Here is a 23,176-nt window from a genome sequence, read left to right as displayed (position 1 = left end):
AAAAAGAGACGAGCAGAAACACAAGAACTACAACTGACTTCAGACACAGTCTTAGATGAAATCAACTGAAGAGAAAAGAAGACATTAAATCTGTAAAGATCTCAGCAGAGGAGGATTAAACAACTCCACAAACAGCATTACCAGCTTCACTTATTACTAACCAGACTGACTTTATTTCTGTCAGACGTCTACAAAAGTTTTATTGAGAATTAACAGAGGTTTAACTCTAACGTGTTTCATTTGAAGTCACCATAACAGTGATTAGTGTTTCCATTAGTTGGGATCTTAACTCTGATTATATCTTTTGTCTTTTCTGGCAGTTGTGACAGTGTGTTTGTTAAACACATTTGCAGCAGCAAAAAAAACTAAAGTGAAATTATATCAGGTGATGATGGTTACCTGATGATGGTTTTATAATCATCACGAAATAATCCACTGACGCTTTTCAAATCTAACAATTGTGTTCCATTATTTTTTTCATATTAAAAACCCTGTGTTACTGCAGAATGAGATACATAAATATATTAATTACACATCCATATTTTTTTCAAAACACAAACCCTGTATACTGAAGCATGAGATACAGCAGTACTATAGGTATCAGTTAGAAGAATTTTATAAACTTGAGCACCAAACGATAATCTACTATGACAAACATCAACAATCAGCGTATTAATCTCAACAATGGTGACAATCAAAAGTACCTTTCTGCAATGCATGCTGGGTACCAGCATAGTACAAAACTCCCAGCATGCATTGCAACATGAATAAATTATGCAGCTGAATTGTCCTATTATTTTGTTTAATTCTAAATATTTGCTTTTATTTTTTGCTGTTGTTTTTTGAGTGACATTTAGTAGCTTTTTTGTAATGTTCAGAATTGATCAGTTTATCTTAATATTTTTGATTTTCACCATTGTTGAGACACATACGCTGATTGTTGATAAGTGTGTGTCACATGACAGGTAAAAAATGTTTCTCATGTGTGTTATAATATTTCAACTGATAGGTATAATTCTGCTTGATCTCATGCTGCAGTAACACAGAGTTTATGATATTAACTGAACAAAACAATTTTATTATACAAATTACATCAGTGATTAAGGCATTATGATTACAAAGCCATCAACAGGTTATCAACATTTCCTGCCCAGATTAAATTTTGCTTTCTCTGCTGCTGCAAATGTGTTTGACAAACACACTGTCACAACAGCCAAAAAAGACAAAAAACATAATTGTTAACGTAAGAGTTAAGAGCCTAACTAATGGAAACGCTAATCACTGTTATGGTAACTTCAAATTAAACATCTCAATAAGGAGTTCTAACAGAAATAAAGTCAGTCTGGTTAGTAATAAGTGAAGCTGGTAATGCTGTTTGTGGAGTTGTTTAATCCTCCTCTGCTGAGATCTTCACAGATTTAATGTCTTCTTTTCTCTTCAGTGGATTTCATCTAAGACTGTGTCTGAAGTCAGTTGTAGTTCTTGTGTTTCTGCTCGTCTCTTTTTCTGTTCTTTTCAGAGGTGTAAAATCCAGGTTCAGAAAGTAAAAGTCCTCCTCAGAATTTTGTTCCAATCACCTGGATTTGCTAATTAGCAGTTTTTCAGACAGGAGATAGAAATCAGCTGACTGAGTTCATGGGTGGAATAAACATATGGCAGGACTTCTACTTTCTGACCCCTGGACTATACACCTCTGCCCGTTGCTCTAGTTTTCTTCGTCAACAGCCGCATGCGTGAATTGCAAGTATTATAGTAGATGCTTTACCAGTGGCCAAAATGAATCTAGATAATCATTTAGACAATTAACAACTACTGAAAACCATCTTGACTGGTTAGTTTCAGCTGGTTTAAATTTACATTTTTGGTTGTGCAGTGAGAATTCACATCAGTTTTCACAGGTTCGTCGGGTTAGTTCACTAAAAACAAATGTAAAACTATGGAAATGATGGTTTACTCACCCTCAAAGGACTTTCCTGATTCTGAGGTACAGTGGTGGTCAGAATAAATGGCACTCCTGGTAAATATGATTAAAAAAGGCTGTAAAAAATAAATCTGCATTGTTTATCCATTTGGTCTTTCATTCAAAAAATTTGCTAAAATCTAATCTTTCATTGAAGTAAAAGATTTGAAAGTGGGGAGGAAATCACATTATGAAATAAATGTTTTTCTCCTAAACACGTTGGCCACAATTATTGGCACCCCTAGAATTTTTTACGAGTAAATATCTCTGAAGTATATTCCCATTAATATTTACCTTTATTTGAACTTGGGACAGAACTTGTCTAGCTATGACTTCTTGTTTCTCGGGAGTTTAAATATGAGGAAACACAAAGGCCAAATTTACGGTGGCCGAGATAGCTCAACGTGCTGCAACTGAAGAAAACACATGCAAATAGAAAAACACCTGCAAATTAAGAAAACATCTTCATCAGTTTCACAACACATGTGTGCTCCAAATACTCAAAACACAACCAAATACAGAAACGCGCTGCAAATAGGACAGAACACAACGGAAATGTTTCCGGGGAACCCAATAAGTGACGGACCCGGCTGGGACGTTTTTTATTGCTCGTGAGCATTACCAGAGCCTGTCTAAGGAGAGCCTGTCCACTCCCTATTTAAGCCCTATTGTACCGAATTTTGGTTGTAGTACCACCAGAGTTCCACTGGGGGCGCTCGCCATGAGTGCAAAATGAATGGGAGTCAATGGGGCTAGACGGCTAAATTTGTCTCTTTCACCCGATTGCCGTTGAGAAATCTCAGATGTGATTGTAGATTTTGCAAGTTCAACATGGGTTTTAGGTCGAAAGTTGAATGAACGAGTACTTATGTCGTTTTGATTTCTTACAGGTTGAGTTGTTGTTGCCCATAACACGCTAGCATTCTGCTAATGACGTCAGCATTCTGACGTCATTGACATTTTGAAAGACTTTTTAAAAGCAAATAAGTGACTCTAAAAAATCTAACACCCAGCAATGTGTAATTTCTTTGCATCTCCTTTCGAATACAACATTCAAATTACTAGACAAAAAATTATATCCTGAGAAAAGTGGATTTTGAGGGGTATACCGCCATTGACCTCCATTCATTCTGCACTCGTCCTGTGAGCGCCCTCATATGGAATCAGAGTGGAACTGCAACCAGTTCAGAAGCCGGAAGTGTAGTGAGAGTGAAACTTCTCGCCATATTAGACATTCTCTGGCATTACCTATGCCCTAACGTTACTCCCTTAAAAGGGCAGACGGCAGAGCCCTTGAAGTGGCCACTTTGGAGGGAGCGGGGCACTTGTGTGCCATTATGTAGCCGTTTGGAACGGACTTGATGAAGGGAGCAACGAAAGCCAATGTAATTTCCTCATTATTTTCACCTGGGATGTTCCCATGACAACGCAGCGCCGTCTCATATTTGGACCTCTTATAAAGCCTACTGTCTATGATTTGGACCCTTCATTCTAACATTTCTTATGAAACTTATTTTAACATAACATGAATGTGTACAATGTAACTGATGTATATATTAATATCTTTCCCTCATGTTCTTTTTCTCTATCTTTTTTTCTTTCATTTATTTTAGTCTTCAGCTTGTTCTTTTCTGATTAGTATTCTTATGACATTGAACATATTATAAATACATTTTGTATATTGTAGGCTATACAAAGTTGTATGTCATAAACGTGTAATCTCTGTATGTTTTGCAACAAAAATAAAATAATAAATTAAATTAAATTAAAGTAGACAGCTGTAAGCAGCACGTCCCAGCCGGGTCCGTCACTTATTGGCTTCCCCGGAAACATTTCCGTTGTGTTCTGTCCTATTTGCAGTGCGTTTCTGTATTTGGTTGTGTTCTGAACTTTTGCTGCACGTTTCTGTATTTGGTTGTGTTGTGAGTATTTGGAGCACACATGTGTTGTGAAACTGATGAAGATGTTTTCTTAATTTGCAGGTGTTTTTCTATTTGCATGTGTTTTCTTCAGTTGCAGCGCGTTGAGCTCTCTCGGCCACCGTACAAATTCCCTTACTCATACATCACAGTGAATAAAACCAAAGAACATAGTTCTGATGTGCAGCAAAAGATTGTTGAGCATCACAAAATAGAAAGTGAATATAAGAAAATAGCTGAAGAATAGAAAATCCCCATTTTGACCATAAGGGCAATAATTAAGAAGTTTCAATCAACTAAAGATGTTATGAATCTGCCACTGAAGGGGGATCCTGTAAAAAATGACATATTGAGGGAATCCCCAGTTCTGCAGCACACCGCAATATAAAGTTAATAAAACTAAACAACCGAGAGAAATATGTCTACTAGCCTAGCCTACAGATTTAATGTTTTATCTGTACATCAGCAGGGAATAACATTATAATCTCATTCACTGTAGAGAAAGCTGCTTACATGTACAAAACTAACTGTGAAGACTTAAATGTTAACACAGCTTTTGAGTCTTTATCAGCTTTTTAATACTGGCCCTGATCATCATCACAAATACTTACTGCTTGCTCCATTTTTGTATTCCGTTTTTATGAATATGAGTCTCTCACCCGTTGCTCTAGTTTTCTACGTCAACAGCCGCATGCACCCCCTGCTGGTGAGATCGACTAACAGCTATGGAGATTATCAATCGGCAATCTACTGCTGCCATTCCCGGATGTCAAATGTTGAATTTCCTGTCGAATTTGAATCACTGAATTTGTGGAAGCGAAATAAAATGGACCGAAAATTGCCTGTTGAATATGTTGTATTTTTAAACAGAATGAATATTTTGGAAGTGAAATCTGAAATATGGATTATTGATTTTTTATTAATTAAAACATGTGTGAAATGTTTTGAATTGAAATATTCACAGCCTAAATATACAACCATGTTAAATTTCAGCCTATAAAAATGCAAGCAGGGTTAATGCATTTGCATATTTTTTCAAGTAGTGCAATTCAACAAGCTTTTTTGTTTCAAAAACATTTGTCATTATTTTACCTCCATACTCCTCCCTCCTCCAAAAATAAACTCCAGCATATTCAGTTGTCAGTGTCAGACATGACTGGATCTTCAAAAGGGACCGGATTCTGTGGTCAGATGAAACAGAAAAAAAGGGCTTTTTGGCAGCAAACCCTGTTTGGTGCAACAGGGATAAAAAGTACCCCATGCCTACGGTTGAATATACTGCTCGATCTTATATGTTGTGGGCCAATTGTTTTAGCTGGAGGTCCTGGACATCTTGTTCAGATACATGGTATTATGGATTCAAGCAAATATCAACAGATAAAAAAAATCTAAACCTGACGCCTCTGCTAGAAATCCTATAATGGGCCGTGGTTGGATCTTCCATCAGGACAAAGGTCCAAAACAAACATCAAAATCAACACAAAAATGGGTAACTGAGCACAAAATGAAGCTTCTGCCATGACCGTTCCAGTCCCCTAAACTGAACCCTATAGAAAATGAGTGGGCTGAACTGAAGAGGAGAAGTACCAACATGAACTTGTGAATCTGAAGGATCTAAAAAAAACCTCTCAAAACTACATTCCATGACACAATAAGATTTGTAAAATATGTGATTGCTCCTCCGCAATTGCTGAAAAAACAAGATGAAATATCTTCTTCTTCTTCTTCTTCTTCTGGTGTTTTATGGCGTCTTATGGCGGTTTGGCAAGATAAAATATCTAATAAGAGAGAGTTAAGAACCCAACTAATGGAAACACTAATCACTGTTATGGTGACTTCAAATGAAACACATTAGAGTTAAACCTCTGTTAATTCTCAATAAAAACTTCTGTAGACGTCTGACAGAGATAAAGTCAGCCTGGTTAGTAATAAGTGAAGCTGGTAATGCTTTTTGTGGACCAGATCATCATTCCACATGTGCCAGATGTGGGCCAGATCTGGGATGTCCCAAAGTTCCTATGTGAGTACATGTATTTGGCTGCTGTGGGAGGCTCCGAGCTATATCCCTTTATCCCTGCTGGGATAGGAACTAGCCAAGAGTGAGGAGTCTTGTCAATTTCTTTATTTTACATTGTGAATCTTTTATAGCCTATAGTTGTTTTCAAATATTTTATATTGATATTGTGTGAAATTGTATTCTCATTATTTATTTTTATGCCTGTGAAGCACTTTGAGTTGCATTCCATGTATGAAAATTGGTATATTTATTATTATTAGGCTATTAGGCCTATTATAAATTATGAATTAAACATGTAGCCTGTGTAATATTATATTATAAAGGCTACAATTTATATTGTGACAAACACTACACAAAAAACAGTCAAAAGAAAGACTGCACTGTATAAAATAAAAAATACTGAGTGATCTTTAATATGGAAATCTTTCATTAGCCATATATTGCCTTCTCAAGCTATAAGCTACAAGTAATTGATGCTCTTCAAAGTCTGTGAATTTCATGAGTAAAATGTTTCCATAGCGTCTACGCAGGCACTCAGGAAAACTCCCTGTTTTATGGAAGTCCTAATAGCATACACACCATTCTATTATATCTTTATTTCTCATGATCTTGACATAAGTTATTTTCGTATGATCTTAGTTGCGATCACGAGAAAACAAGAAAGAAAGAAAAATAATGAATAGCCTCTTAGGCGTCCGTATCTTAGTTAAAAACAACTCTCCCGGTGTGAAAACGCGCCAAAGGTTGGAATCGCGCCAAAGGTTGGAAACGCCCCTTCTTGTTCCTCAGAGTCCACTTGGCACTTGAACTGTTAGGAGAGAGATGCTGTCTGCAAGATGGCAGCTCAAATGGAGACAACGGTAAGACTATTTTTCACCCTTCTCAGTAAACTTCTTATAAACATAAGAGGATGGTCTTATAAGACCTTTTTCTCCAGAGACACACGCGCGCCGCCATCTTTGGAATATTGTCTCTGAACTTCCATTTTTGCGGTAATTTTGTGTTATATTTCAATGGCATCGCTGTCGAGGAGTAATTTGCTGGTAAAGTGGATTTACTTATTGTAGAGTTAAAGTTCATGAGCATTGTAATGTTTAAAGTAGATGCCTTAACACATGTCAGTAACTTGGACCGGGAAGATTTTAAAACGAGCTGTTAATTCATAACTATGTAAGAAATGTGGAAATACAACGCATCGCTGAAAAGGGGGCGGGGATATAACGTTAAGGTTTTATTTCTTATTGAAACAATCCGTTTTATTGTCTACTTTATAATAGCAAAGATCGCTCCTCATCAAATTACTAATTCCAGGTGATGGGAAGTTCGGATCATTTTACTGACTCTCTCGTTCATCAAAATGAACGAATCTTTATTCGAGTAATTTTGTTAATTTAAGTACGTTAGCTTACTTACTTTTAACAGCCAAAATTTCCCCGAACACATACATCTACGCAATCCTGACCATATTTTGAATTAAGACATCATTATAATGTTGCCAAAGATAATTTACATGAAACATAATCTATTTAATTTACCTTGAGTCGTTCATGTCACGTGACAGACGCAATGAACGGATCATGAAAGAATCGTAATAAAGTTTTAGTGTTGAATCAAACAACTCACTCAGGTAATTTAAACCATAATCCATACATTTTCTCCCATACAAGTATTCGTACTTGTACGCTAAAGTTTACGCTCACAGCTCCAATGTAAAAACCTGCAAAATATGTTGAATGTTGAGATTTGCACTTGCAGAAAATAGTCACAAACCTTTATTCTGAATTTGAAGCTTCAGACAAGACACAAAAACACAATGACAGACACAAACTTGTTGTATTTGCACTTATTCTTTCATTCACATTTACAGTTCAACCTCACTTAAGGCGGCCGCACACCGGACGCGCAGCTCAGCGCCGCGTCGCGCCACGTCTAGGACAACTGTCACCTGAAAATCCGATAACATCAGCAATTTTCTGATTTCTGTAAATAAATATAAAACTAAATGTATATTGCAGCACAGGGTGAGGTCCGTATATACATTAACTACGATTTGAGACACACACATGTAAATTTTATATAAAACTATGTAAATGGCGCCCTGTGGCGCGGCAGGATTTTGAACACGGTCCTGAGCCGCCGCGGACAGACGCCGAAAGGCGCCGCCGGTGTGTGTACTCTCATAGAGAATAGTGTGTTCGAATTTAAAAGACGTGGCGCTGCGTGGCGCGCCGCCGAGCTGCGCGTCCGGTGTGCGACCCCCTTTAGGCAACTAAGTGCAACTTCTCAAATCTGACACTGCAATTTCACATTTCCACGCCTTGACTTTTGCTACTACTTTCGTGATATATTAGCGGTGGCTGAGTAACACCGGCGGTGGTTCGCCAAAACTTTTTTTTTTTTTTTTTTTTTTTTACGTGAATGCTGTTTTACGTGAATATTATGACACGAGTGAAGCACAAAGCTTTGTTTACAAAATAAATAATAGGTTAGCAATTAAATGTTACATCACAGCCATGAAAACATAGATTCATGCCGAATGAGAGTTACGTCACATGAGCCCAAAAATGTAAGCTTTATATTATGTTTTGCGATCTGGTCACCCGATTATCAGCGAATGTAACAATATTACATTGGATATTGAATATCTTGTTTTTTTCCCAAATCTTCACTGACGTCTCACCCATTTACGTAGGGGATTATAAAGGTTTCTTCCTTGTGTTCGCTTTTACCACAGTAAAAATGTGAGTATAATTGGCCTTATACCTTTTTGCCTGCACATCAAATTCTATTCAACACAGTTTGTGCTTGTTATTATGGTAAGGCCCGTCAAGTTTATTTGTATAGCGCACTTCACACACGCTTGGGATTTTAGTTTCGCTTTCTCTGGCTGCACAAATTCAAATACAGCCTAAATGTCTTGACACTGCAAAAGATAAAATTTGCTCTTCAGACCTTTTACCATGAGTGTCAGTTTCATCAGGAGAAAACATGAAGATTTTAGAAAAGAGAATGACTGTCTCTTTCCTGCTCGTGTCCCACATCCCTCTCAAGGCCATATGACGCATCTTTGTCGGGAAATATAAAACATGTCTTGTATTAGGTAGGCTGCAGTTCTGGAAAATGGTGGCGCTGGAGACTAAAGGTTTCCTGATGGTTTCACACTTAATTCTTCAACTTAATTCTTTAGTAGTTAACGTGTGTCTTTTCTTCTCCACTTGTATTTGTCTGACCCTGCTGACCCAATGAGCATTTCACTGTCCAATGGTCGTGCCGTAACTGCAATTTCTAATATTGCACTAGTATTGCATTCTTCTCATGGGCATTTGATCATTTTTTGACTCTTCAGTCTGAGTTAAATCTCTTTTTTGGCTCTTTTTATCTGTAAAGAAAAAGGAAATGCGCCTAATGATTATGCAAACCTTTGTGAAACACATAAGGCGTTTTTCATTTCCAGCTTTCATGAACAATTATATATCACTTATAAATGATTAAATGTAACATTAATAGTAGTAGGGCTGTAATCTCCCAGTCGATTAGTCGATTATTTGGTCGATACGTTCTGGCTCAACCAAAATTCTGATTGGTCGTTTTTTTTGCCGCGTTCATTTCATCAGTTTTGCCGCGTTCATTTCATCAGGTGGAAAGCACTAATTGCTAATGGGGGTGTTTTCAGAGCACCCCTGTTTCAAAGGTAACAGTCTGTCTTCAGAACACCCCCCTTGTTTTCAGTTCTTTTGGATTAGCCCAACCCACTGGAGAAGAGAGACAGATTGAAGAAAGTAGGAGAGGGGGTTCAGCGAAAAATCGGCAGCTGGCAGCAGGAAGTAGCTGCCACTGGCAGCAGGAAGTAGCTGCCGTTGACAGCCGGAAGCCCTGCCATATTAGGAGGGACCTGCCATTTCTTGGCAGCCAATCAGTATCGTCCAACGTAGTAGCAACCAATCACATTTACCTGGAAGTCAAGCGAGAGCAGCGCCGGCGAATCTTCAGTAATGGCCGCGGTATTTGGCAGGGTAAGTTCGTATATATTATCAGATTAATAAATAATTGTTGCTCTGTACGTTGGAGTTTAACTTTTATGTTAGAGACAGTGTATCTGTGTCTACTTAAGTTGAATTGGTTAATTTAATCATTTGTAGAAACGCAGCTTGTGCACCGTGTGCTCCTGGTTTGTGAGGGGCTATCATTAACTCCAAATACTAACTTACGTTACCATTATCATTAAATATTAGCGTTTGTTAACATGTTAACTTAATCTATTGATTAGAATAAAGCTCATGCTGATTTATTGGAATTGACAAGCTCAGCCTTGATGATACACGTGCAACGCTAACAAAACATATCCCAAATTATCTAACTTATGTTTTAATACAAAAAACCATTTTAATCAACGTTACTTCACCATATTCTAAACTTCTGTTTTTTTGTAGTTTCACCAAGTTCACCACAGCCTGTCACAGATTGCTGGGGATGGACAAGCATATGTGCCAAGAAGGAAACCCCAGATTTCCAGTTGCAAAACCAACCAAACTCACTGGTATGTTTTCACATAATGAACATAATGTTCAAATGTATTATATCCTGTCTTGATCAAAGCAGGCAAAAGGCATTCTGTTTTTTTTCTTTTTTTTTTTTTTTATACAAATTCTAGATTGTATCGAAAATTTGACATTTCAGTGTCTGTTTATTTTCTTAGTTTGATCATGTTTTGGATGGGACCCAATCACCAGATGAGACCAGAATATATATATATATATATATAATTATTTTATATATATCTATTCAAAATATACTGGAACTGTTCACTTTTTCCATATAACTTTCACCCCCAGTTTCACAGACAAGGCTCAAACTAGTCCCAGACTAAAATGCATGTTTAACTGAAAGCAAATTACACTTGTGTATCTTAAAATATCAGTGCCATTGTTTCTTTTAAGATTCACAACAGTAATGTTTTTTCTAAGGCATATTTATAAAAGTCCTAATTGCACTAAGGCCTAATCCTGGCATAATCTAAACCCTATCTGTGAAACCGGGCTTCAAAGTTTTACATATTAGTCCAGTGGTTCAGTTCAACACTTTGTTCTCTGGCTTTAGATAGGCATAGACAGTGGCATTTAAAAAATAAATTACACCTGCTCCCTAGTTCAGGTATGCTACTGTCTACTGCTGCAACATGGCTAAGTGGTTCAACACGGAGTTCATCTCTCTCTTTCTCTCGTGTGTATAAAATAACTAACTTTTCCCCCCTTCTTTTTAAGCTCAATTGCAATAAAGATAGATCCGGGATCTTGGAAGCTTGTTAAAAATAAGGTATTGATTTCATGTTACAACAATTTTGATTTCTTTACTATCTTTAGTGTATAAATAAAATGTTAGTTTTTCCATTTAGATTTTTTTTTCCAGGATGTTCCAGCTCAGTTGGGATCTGTGGACTGCAGTGTATTCATGCTAATGGTAAGTTATTACGGTGGTTTTGTTTCCCCATAACATTTATTTTACGGATAACCCAACATCCATAATAATTATCAAAAGACATCAGGCTGATCCCAATGAATTTTGTTTTTCAGGTGTGTGTGTGTGTTAAGGTTAGTGATGTCACTAGCCCAGGAGGAAGCTTGTGTAGTCCCCACCAGTTGTTTGTTGTAGTCCTTAAAGTGATTTCTGTAAAAAATAAAATAAAAAAAAAGTCTCCCTTTGCTTTGAACTTTTATCGTCGTAACTTATTCATATTGCAGATATTGTTTATGCTCTGACAGCAACATTACTCTAAAGTTTCTTTCTTTCTTTCTTTTTCTAACATCTGTCTTTCTTTCTTTTCTTTCTTTCTTTTTCTAACGTCTGTCTGTATTTCTTTCTAACTTATCTTTTTCTAACATCTGTCTTTCTTACTAATCTTAAGGTTACAGGGGTTAAACACTATGTGATCTGATTCACAGAATTGTACTTTTATGTGTATTTCTTTAAAGTGAACATTATCTGTACTACTTTTGGAGGAACTGCGATTCCATTGTGTTTTTGTGTGTGTGTGTTGAATGCTCTGTGCAGGTCTTGTGATATGCAGCAGCTGACCCCAAGACGCCTTTCTACGACCTCCGGGGTCATCACCGGACCATCTTGGACTCGGATGACAATGTCGACTTACCCTCCTATCTATCCATAAGTGTAGAATTGTTTTAACTTTGTTCTTTTGCCAATGAGAAGTAGCCAACCGGTATTTACTGATGTCAATCATGCCCTTGGAAATGGTATAACTGGTGTGAGATTTTGTGTACAGTAGAGTCTCTGGCCTGCGACCCCGTGAGACTTTGACGCCTGGCTCTACCAATGAAACTATTCTTCAGTAAATTTTTACTTATTTGATTGAACCTCACGACTCCTGGTCTTCTTTCATCATATCTGGTCCTGGGTCTTTAAGCTGTTATCCCCTAACACTAGAAACATTGTAAATCATGTTAAACCATGCTAGAACATTGTAAAACGTTTTCAAACTTTCTTTTTCAAGCCAACTTAGTTTTTTATGAACTTTAACATCTAGTTCAGAATTGTTCATTCTGATTTCAGAACAACAAATATGAAGCCTGTTTTCAAAGTTACAGCTGTTTTATAAAACAAAGACAAGAATGTATTGAAATACTACAAATGTAAAACTGAACTTAAATGATAGCAAAATATGATTTTTAAATAAAGGTCATTGAGAAAATGTTTTTTTTTTCTTCTTTTAGACATGACTTTCATTATTTGTTTAATGAATGTTTATGTACGTTTAATAAATATACAATATTATTATATAGGCATTCATTTATGTATATATTTCATTATTTGACAAACATGTACACAAATTATATTTATACACGTACAAATTCATAATTTCAAGTGTAGCTTAATGTTTGTTTTTTTGTACTGTCTATGATCTTCGTTACTTAATTTATATTTGATAAACCTTTTTAAACCAATTACAAAATAATTACAAATTTAAGTAATTTATTTAAATAAGTACTAAAATGATATATATACATTGATATAATAATTTATTTGCCTTGCTAAAAGCGGCATCCACCTCCGACTTCCGGTTATTAGCGGCAGCTGACGTCAGCTGCCAGTGGCAGCTACTTCCTGCTGCCAGCTGCCGATTTTTCGCTGAACCCCTACTGGAAAGTAGGCTACTAGAAGGTTTGCTGAATATTATTTATTTAATTATGAGAGCGTTTAATTCATAGTCAGTCAGTCCTCTTCTACCATGTCAACAAAGACATCGGCAGTGTGGCAGCATTTTTAAGTTAATAGTCTATTCGTGTCTCAGCCGCGAAGCTGAGCTCCACAGAGCGGCTGAAATGAAAGTGTCTGTCAGTTATTATAATACATATGACAAAAACAATTGTCTAAATTATGTTGCATATTCCTCAAAAGTTCTTGTGATGATATCACTAGTTGACAACAGTACTATTTTCGGAAATCATAGGCTCTGATATTGCGCAGGTGCACGTGATGCAACGCTGTCAGAGCCGACAGACACGTGTGTCAGACTCATTTCAGTGCAAAATAATTCGGTCAAAAACGATTTAATACCGCAAATAGCCTACTAGTTTTTTATGTTTATTTATAATTCATTTAGGCGGACAACAAGGCTACCAAGTACTGCGCACAGTGCGCAGCTAATTCATTTAACTTTTTTTATTTCCTAATGTAATTTTTGGTCGATTTTTAGTCGAAAATTTCAGGACTTCAGTCGACCAAGATTTTCTTTGGTTGATTACAGCCCTAAATAGTAGTTATTAAGATTAATGTGGTTTGGAATTGGTCAAATGTGCCTACATTTTTTTTTTTTAAAAGCAGAAAATCAATGTGCCTAATAATTCTGCACACACTGTACACCCAAAATTAACATTTTTCAAATTACTAGACATGATTTAATATATTGCTGTCCATTTAGAAAGAAGATACAATTTGATTTGCCTTTGAAGAAAATACATATTTTAAGATTTCTATAAAGACACACAAACTGTTGTGGTGTGAATTAAAAAAGAAACATCCTCATATAACCTGACACCAGCTTATAAGCACACGCAGCACAATAATTATTCCTTTCTTTTTCTAACAAGCTTTATTAATTCGGTGTAATATTTATGCATTCCAGTATTATAATTTCAAAAAAAAAAAAAAACATTTTTTATTTATTACATTGTTTACTTGGTCATGGCATGTAACACACACACACACACAGATAACAAATCCCAATTTAACCCCTGCATGAGAACAGCAGAGCAATATTTATTAAAATGTTGATATTTTCTGTAGGTAAAGAAAATGCACTCATTATATATTCCATGTGTTTTTCAGATGGATGAAGTGTTGAAGCTTTTAGAAAACTACAAACTGGAGAAGTTTTACGACCAGTTTGTTGAGCTTGGGATTGAGGATGTGAAGGATTTCATTGACGGTGTGACTGATGAGGACTTGGACAACATGAGTAAGATTTATCAAAAAAAAATTCTGGAAAAATGTATTAATACATAATTTTTTTTATATAGTAAAGTCATTACATGCCGTTTCTACAATTCAAATTGTACTTTTTATTTTTATTTTTTTATAGTTTAATTATTAAATGACATTCTCTGTTTGGTGTCTCCCAAAGAGTTTAAGCAAGTTCAGAAGAACAAATTTAAGAACATGATCGATGACATTCAGAGACTTGGTTTGGCTCCTCCACAAAAAGGATCATTGAGGAAATCACTTCAGGCATATTTCCTGTATTATTCATTCCCAAAATGTCAAGGGTGCAAAGAAATACAAGGTAAGTGTTTTGGTTAGTCTCTTACACTTGAAAGACAATAATGACTTTTTGTGTGATATTCTAAGAGTTAACTCATAATGTTGAGTTTGTTTGTTGTTTTGCACAGATATGGACCCATTACAGAACACAGTGGAGGATCTTATCCTGAGGATCAGCATTCACGAGAACATCGGTGACCACATGACTGTGTGTCTGTTCACTGTTGATGGGATGCCTTTGACAGATGACCCATTCTTCAACACATGTTAGTGTTTATTGATATTCTCTTATATTTAATAATGTACTATTGTAATTATAGCACTGAAATAAGAAAGCTTTTTTTATACTTTTCCAATTATACAGTCTTTTTCCTAGTACTTGATGATTTATTTTAATACTTCATATTTGTAACGATCTCATGGGCTAAAAGAAAATCAGTCATAGTCTAAATAAAATTGTTTAGAATTAGGGATGTACATTTTTAGGAATAGTGCTGATCGATTTCTAGCAAAATCAATTAATTAAATAATTGTTAAAGGAACTGTATGTAAGAAATGTATTTCAATGAATCACAAAATGGCCCTGATATGTCACTAGACATTAAGAAATCATGTTCATTTCAAATACTTATATCACTGACAACAGTAGTCCGGCCAGGATATTGTCATTTAAAAGTGAAGTTGCAGCCCTCAACTGATGTTGATGTTGTCATCTTGTGTTTTGGCCTGATGCTCCACCCTCCACCTATCTACTAATCACGAAGTCAGTAGTGTTTCGGCATACACCGCTCTACAGTAATTTGAAAGTGATTGCAGTACCAGTTTTGGCCACAATCTTACATACGGTTCCTTTAAAGTTAATACCATAAAACGCATGTGGAGAACTAGCTGAATAGTTGTAATACTGAACTGAATGGAGACATGGGCTTAGGCCTGTCATGATATATTGTCCTAGAAATAATTGTGATAAACGATATTACTGTCATTTTAAGACGTTTTATGCAACTGAATATAATCATAATATAACATCATAATAATGCAAAAAGGCCTACACACTTTCAAATGACACCAACATTTTAAGTAATATAATAAAAATAAAAAACTTGAATAAAAATAAACTTAAAAAAAGTAATAAGTAGAAAAAAAAACACTCTTGCAAATGCACAAAAGGCACTTATGGAGATTTTCCATTTGCAGATTTTGCCCTGTCCTTCTTTTCCCAGTAAAGTAAGGGTGAACTATTGCTGAAAAACACAACCCTAGTTAGCAGTCAGATGTCCATATGCCTCAACAGCCCATATCTGCTGCTAAAACTATTTTAGTGTGCACTAATTTGCGCTGTGACGTAGTGGTGGGCGATATGGTAAAAATATCATATCACGATTTTATCACGATTCTTTTTTATGTTGGTTTTACTATTTTGTGACTGAGCATTACAGCCAAACTAATGTCCATATTTTAAAAAACAAAGCCTTAGGTAACAAAATATAAAATAAAAAAGAATGGCAGACGGGCGAAGATAAAAAAATATTTGTCATTATTTTCTTTGTTATTAAATATTAAGATCAAAGATACACATTACACACACAACTTAATATAGAAATTAAATAAACAGTGCTTTGTTTTCAGCTACAGGTGTATTTAACAGTAGCATTGACGAAAGTAATTAAATGAACAAATATGAAAATAAAACAAAACATAGACTTCACTGTATAAATTATAAATGCTACTTAAAGCTACTATTAAAGTTATCAGCCAAGAGCAGTGAGTGATTTTCTCTTTGCATTTTATTGTTTTAACAATAAAGGGATAGTTCTCCTAAAAATTCTAATTGTCATAATTTACTCTCTCAAGTTGTTTTAAACTCGAATAAGTTTCTTTCTTCTGTTGAAAATAAAAGTTATTTGGAAGAATGTGACTTCCATAGTATATTTTTCTCCTATGGAAGTCAATGGGGACCAGCTACTGTTTGTATAGCCACATTCTTCAAAATATTAATATTAGAACAATATTAGAAGGAAATTAATACAGGCTTGGAACAACATTATAGTGCGTAAATAATGAGATCATTTTTATTTTTGGGTGAACTATCCCTTTAAGGACACGCGGCAGCGTGTTTACTATTGCTACTGTCTCTTTAAGAGCTGCACTCGACGCGTCTTTTATACACGCATTTGACAAGCAGATTTTCTCTCAATTTTCTCAAGTTTGCTTTCACTTTAGACATCACCGACTTTGTTTATGTAAACCTTGTGTGTATTTGACAGTATTAGCACAATAAGACTCGAAAGATAACTTAGACCAGTATTCAGGCGCTGGTAGACAGGCTTTTAGTGCATGTGAGCTTCGCATGTACGCGCTGAGAAACGCACATGTTAGAACAGCGCATCAGCAGGCGAATTAAATGTTTAACCGACAAGAGCACATGCAAATTATGAACTTTTGTGAACTGCAGTATCCCGTTCCGCTGCGTTAACATTTGATCTGAATATACGTTGGGTTGTTCAGTATGTTGGGACAGAGGCGCCAGAACAGCAACTGAGAATGCGCGATACTACGATATTTCTTCAAAAGCAGATCGTGGAGACATTTTAATCGTCCACGATAAAAAATCGTCATATCGCACACCCCTACTGTGACGTTTATATTTGCACCGGAAAGAGTGGATTGCAGCTTTGAAACCAAGAATAGAAAAGATTACAACAAGATCGGTGATAAAAATGGGCGATACATTGGGTCAACAAAAATGATTGAGGTCATGTATACATGTATTGTGCGATAAGTCGATATAGTGATTATTGCGACAGGCCTAACAGGGCTTTCGGTACGGTACATACAATGACCATGTGTGGATAAAAAAACAAAACAATCATTAACAAACACTGGTGCCACACAAATAGTGCTCCTTGAGTGAAGTGCACAAGAGCACAAAAGCTTTAAAGAAACGCATCTAAAACATTTTGATATCATCACTCAAACTACAAGGCTATAGAGAGAGTCAAAATCAATATTTATCGGACAGCTCTTGAATATGAGTGTATCAAGCAGATTTGGAGAGTTGGTCATGCATTAAAAATAGCTGCACCGAGGCATTGCATAACTTGTACTCTACTCTAAAATTACAAACAATATCTGTAAACTTACAAATTAGCTGTTATTTTAATTATGTTGTCATTGATGTCAAATTGCAGTAAGACAAAGACAAAAACGCAATTTTCTCAGCTTTTTGTTTAAAATGTTGCTTTTTTATAAAACTTACCCACATTCAAGTGTTGATAAAGGATGAATGTTTATTTATTTTTTAAATGTAAAGAGTTAAAATATAAAGGTATATTTCAAGTACAAAACACTAATACCTAAATAGGAACATAGATAGTAAACTAAAAGTGCAAAAGTAATAAGTATAATGTTATGTTCACTTAAATAACTTCAGGTATACTTGCAGTATAAAATGACTAAACTAGCAGTTTACTGAGAGTATACTTCAAAGTCTACTTTCATAAACCAAAAAATGTGCTACATGTGTTTTACTAGTAAACTATCACTATACCTAATATAACTTCACTTGTAGTACAGCGAGTACACAACTAGTTTTTTGTACTGCAAAAGTTAACTAAAAAGTGTACTTTTAGGATATTCACATTTAGTCCCAAGTAGTTTTGAGAGAGTACATTAACAAGTATACTTCTAGTACATTCATATTAGTATACTTAGTACATAAAGTAGTGTTAGGAAATTTTACAGTTAAGGAACCAGGACCAGATATGAACCTGGAGTCAGAATTATTGTAAATTGAAGAAAAGGTTTAAGAAAGAAAAAAGAAAGAAAAGCATATCTTCATTTATATGACACCTGAACCCTGAGTTCACAGAACTGCGATAGAACATGTCGAGAACAACTAATTATTTCATCTTTCTAGGGTGCCAGTTGTTCATTTTACAAATACTGACCTGTAAAAACAGAATATTAGGACACACACACACACACACACACACACACACACACACACACACACACACACACACACACACACACACACACACACACACACACACACACACACACACACACACACACACACACAGAGATACACAGGATCCAGCCTCGTCAAGGTCGCATTTGGTCAAGCTCTGCTCTAAACAATAAAAATGTTCCCAAAACACACTATCTGTATGTTTTGGGAAAGTTTCTTGTTTAGAGCAGAACTCGACCAAATGCATGTTATTTCTCTCTATGAGAGGCGCAGAAAATATTCATTATCCGTTAGTGATTGAAATAAATGCTTTAACATACGCTTGAAGATGTTCAAATAATTTAATATGTAGAAGAAAAAACATTGATTATGGATCAATAACTTATAAATTACTCAAAAAAAGATGTACATCTATACAATGAAGTGGCAGTGGATTCCGGAATATACTTTAAAGGGCCCCTATTATGGATTTTTGAAAATGACCTTTCATGTAGTGTGTAACATGGCTCTAAGGGAATGAAAACATCCTGTAAAGTTTTAAATCTGAAAGTTCACCGTATATAAAGTTATTGTCTTTCAAAAGTAAGAGTCGACTCTGAGTCAATTAAATGAATCTTTTTTTCAAACGAGTCATAAGCCGCTTCGTTGTGACGTCAAGACGAAACATTAGCATATTGCCCGCCCACTTATTGCGTGCGCAGACACCAGGGAAAACTTGAACCTCAAACCAACAGCTGATTCCTGTGGATACTGGATAGCATCATGTCGAGAAGAAGCTGTGCTCTACAATGTGAAGGTAAAGCCAGTTTTTTCCACTGCCCAAGAACAAGCATGTGAAGAATCAGTGGTTAAAGTTCATCTTTACCACAATATCAGAGCAGTATAATCCTAAACTTTTGCTGTGTTCCCTTTATTTCACTGACGACTGCTTCTCAAATCTCGGAGTTCAATGCAGGATTCGCAAACCGCTTGCCTTCGAAAGATGGTGTTCAAAATACTTAGTTTTGAGTTTTATATTGTGTAGGTCTCCTGCTAACTGGCTTACTCACATTATTACTGTCTTACTGAAATACTTATGCTAATCAGTTGTGGACCACTATTACCTATAACTGTGTCTATTAATGCAGATTGTCTGTCGTTCTCACTACTTTGAGGAAAGATTAAGCATGGAGCAAGATTTGTTTTACCAACGTTTGTTACATCATTCATTCACGCTAGAGCTCGGCTAATGTATACGTTGCATACATGCACTGTTATTGATACAGTTTCCACATGTTCACCACAATATATTGAGTACAAGTAAAATAATCGGTTTGTTGATGGAGTGACGGTTGTCGCTCGCATTGATATGGTCAAATTGACGTCATTGTTCGTTATTGTCTTTAGTTTACGGTGTAGGAAGCCTCAGGACAGCTGATGTTATGGCAATGGGCATATTTGTTTTCGACGCGCGCGCTGTACGCGGTAAACCAATCACAACAGAGCTGTGTGGCCAATCAGAGCAGAGTAGCTCGCAGAAAGGAGGGATTGATTCATCTGACGAGTCGTTTGAGAATCATTGAAAAATGTGGTGATGTTCAAATGTATATTATGAGGAAATTAAACAGTTTTTTTTACCTTTGATGCATGTAAACCTGTTGTATGAGACTCTAAAACAACATTAGGAAACTTTAAAATGGCATAATAGGGGCACTTTAAAATATACTTGAACATTCCTTAAGTAAACTTAATAAAATGAACTTGAAGTATACCTATATTTCTGTAAGGGTTGGCTGGCCACTTGTGATCAGATTACCAAAAATCAATCTTAATTCCTGGTGCAACTCAGAAACTTAGAATCCAATATGGCATCTCAGCACATCAACCAAAATGAAATCGTAGTAATGTATATATTGTTTATTACTGTAAACACAACATAGTCTTTCCTTAAGAAATGCTTCATCACTCGTGATGTTGAGCCCCTATTACTTTTTTCATGCAAACCGAGCATCATGTGTAGTGGATATTAAATATGTGCACCAGCATTCAATGAGTGTTTTCAGCTTCTGCTTTCAATGATTACTGAACACATTTGTGCTGAACTGATTAATCGACAATCAATAAGCTCAAGTGATTTAATAAAATCATGTTCAGTGATTTAATCATTGATATCTCTATCTAGTGTGTTCAGACAGCTTTGATTTTCTCCATTTAATGTAACTGAAATTGTCTTTGCCTTTTGTTTATTCTCACAGGGTCCCTGAAAGACAGGCACATTGAAAATGGGAGTGAACTGTACGCCATATTTACACCAAAGGAAAACTTACGAGGAACTGCCAGCTCCCAGCAAAACAACATTAAAAATGAAGGCCCAAACAGTGTCTTCTGTCATGTGATGCTGAAAGTAACAAGAATTATTATTATATATATATATATTTTTAGCAATTTAAATGCAGCTTTTCCCCTCCCCAATACATTTTATATTTCACTTATTGAAAGTTTCACTATTTTAACTATCACCCCTTCTTTGGGTTTGAAGGGTCTGCCCATGTGCCAGTGGTTAAATGTCATTCTACCTTTTGCACAATTCGTTGTAATTAATTTTCACATCTTTCCTTTAGATGCATTATATCAGTAATTTAAAGTCTTTCATCATTTACTCGCCCTCAAACTATTTCATACATGACTCTTTCTTCCACGAGACTGTAGGGCAGGGGTGGGCAACTATTACGCAGAGTTTAGCTTCATTAAATACACCTGAAAAATCAAACATTGTGATTACAATAGCTGGGTTTATCTGGAACGGCAATGCTGAGAGAATACACATTTTTCGATGGATTGTACCTAATTGGGGTGTTTATCAATAAACGGGGTATAGTGCGAAAACACTTAAATGATATGCCATCAGTAAACCATCATAGAAGGTTTATTAACACACATTTGAGTGATTCTGAGAATGTAAAGTTACAGAGTTCAAATTGGGGTCTAATTGGCTATAATCAATATACAAAATTATTTAACCCTCAAAAGTCAAATTTTGTAGAGAATTCTTAACTCTTTATAACCTCAAATAAACATTGCCACTGGTCACATGGTCTATGGTACCATACATTTTAAACTTACAAACAATGCTGCCAACTGTGTCTCTAGGAGCTTTTAGAGTCTTGGAAATGTTCTTACACTAATAGCCTTTTGTAGCTTCTTCTCGTGGCTTTTATGAGAGTTCTTTTGTCTTGGCCATATTTTCTACTCAACTTCAGCACAGGCAAGGGGCTAAATGTATGCATGTGTAGCAAATTAAGTGTCGTTAGAATAACCAAAGCCTTAATTGTGTTTAACAGTGACTTAAAAACAGAAATGTTGAATAGGGGTTGAATGATCATCACATAGCTTTATTATGAAAAAATCCCATAACTCAAATGTATTTTTATTTATTTATCTCGGATCTTTAGAAAAGCTTACATTTGTAAATTGATAGTCTCTGTGAGGTTGAATAATTTTGTTTGCAAGTGTATATGCATGAAGGTATGGACAACTACTGTACACTCATACAACTATTGTTTTGTTTTTTTACAAACAGGGCAGGTATGAAATCCATGTGAACTTGGATTGTGACACGTTGACTGAATTGAGAGGACGGCTTTCACTTGAGAGTGGAATACCTTCACATGTGCTTTACCTCAAGTAATTCATTGCCTGCATTTTAATATGGAATATCAGATAGATTAAAACGCACTATAAAATATTGTAAATAGTATATCTGTGGTATTTGTCCCAGTGGGTAAATCTTACTAAATTTAATCAATACTTTGTCTCTCTCTTTTACAGAGACTGTGCATGTAAATTCAATGATACACTACGTAAACTTGAAATCAGTGAAGACGCAGTGCTGCAATTCTCTTTGTCCTCATTTCATAATGAAGTACCGGATATGAATAAATTCTGCCAAAGTGATATCACCCCAACAGTGAAACAAACAGAGAAGGGCCTCAGTGCCTTTTTCTCAGCCTTGAATGCTGTTGTAAGTTTCCTTTTCTGATTACTCTCATAACTTTTTTCAGCATTAAAACAACTAGCCTACCTCACATCACACTCATTATAATGCTTTACACACCAGTTCTCATGTTATATTGTCTTTGGCAAGACGGTTTGTCAAATGCTTTCTAGAATCTAGAAATAGTGTACTATATAGATGATAGGGAGTGATTCAGATAATTAAGGAAACATCTCAGTTTGACAACATGTGTGTTTCTGTATTTGGTTGCATTGTGTGTATTTGCTGCGCATTTAAGTATTTGGTTGCGTTAGGAGTATTTTCTGTTTTTTCTGTATGTGGTTGTGTTGTGAATATTTGCATCACGTTTCTGTACTCTGTTGTATTGAGAGTATTTGCAGTGGGTTTCTCTATTTGGTTGCATTGTGAGTATTTGCAACGCGTTTGTAGTCTGTTGTGCTGTGAGTATTTGCAGTGTTTTTGTGGTTACGTTGTGAATATTTGCATCACGTTTCTGTACTCTGTTGTGTTAAGTGTTTGCAGCGGGTTTTGAGTATTTGCA

At 35.7% G+C, this 23,176-nt stretch overlaps 1 protein-coding gene across 1 annotated transcript in view; it reads left to right on the top strand.

The window, feature by feature from the left end:
* The first annotated feature begins 6,647 nt into the window (after positions 1 to 6,647).
* Positions 6,648 to 23,176, top strand: part of LOC309477405 (uncharacterized protein) — a 38,330-nt gene continuing 21,801 nt past the window's right edge. The window contains exons 1-7 of the mRNA XM_082140663.1: positions 6,648 to 6,756; positions 14,237 to 14,366; positions 14,532 to 14,690; positions 14,797 to 14,934; positions 20,876 to 21,024; positions 22,201 to 22,304; positions 22,449 to 22,641. Coding sequence (XP_081996789.1) covers positions 6,733 to 6,756; positions 14,237 to 14,366; positions 14,532 to 14,690; positions 14,797 to 14,934; positions 20,876 to 21,024; positions 22,201 to 22,304; positions 22,449 to 22,641 — 897 coding nt within the window. The 5' untranslated portion in view covers positions 6,648 to 6,732. The remainder of the gene's footprint in view (positions 6,757 to 14,236; positions 14,367 to 14,531; positions 14,691 to 14,796; positions 14,935 to 20,875; positions 21,025 to 22,200; positions 22,305 to 22,448; positions 22,642 to 23,176) is intronic.

This window comes from Leuciscus leuciscus (genome assembly GCF_965113295.1).
Source record: "Leuciscus leuciscus genome assembly, chromosome: 1".
Classification (NCBI taxonomy): domain Eukaryota; kingdom Metazoa; phylum Chordata; class Actinopteri; order Cypriniformes; family Leuciscidae; genus Leuciscus; species Leuciscus leuciscus.
Note: the sequence above shows the minus strand (reverse complement) of the source record. Positions and strands in the feature narration are given on the sequence as shown.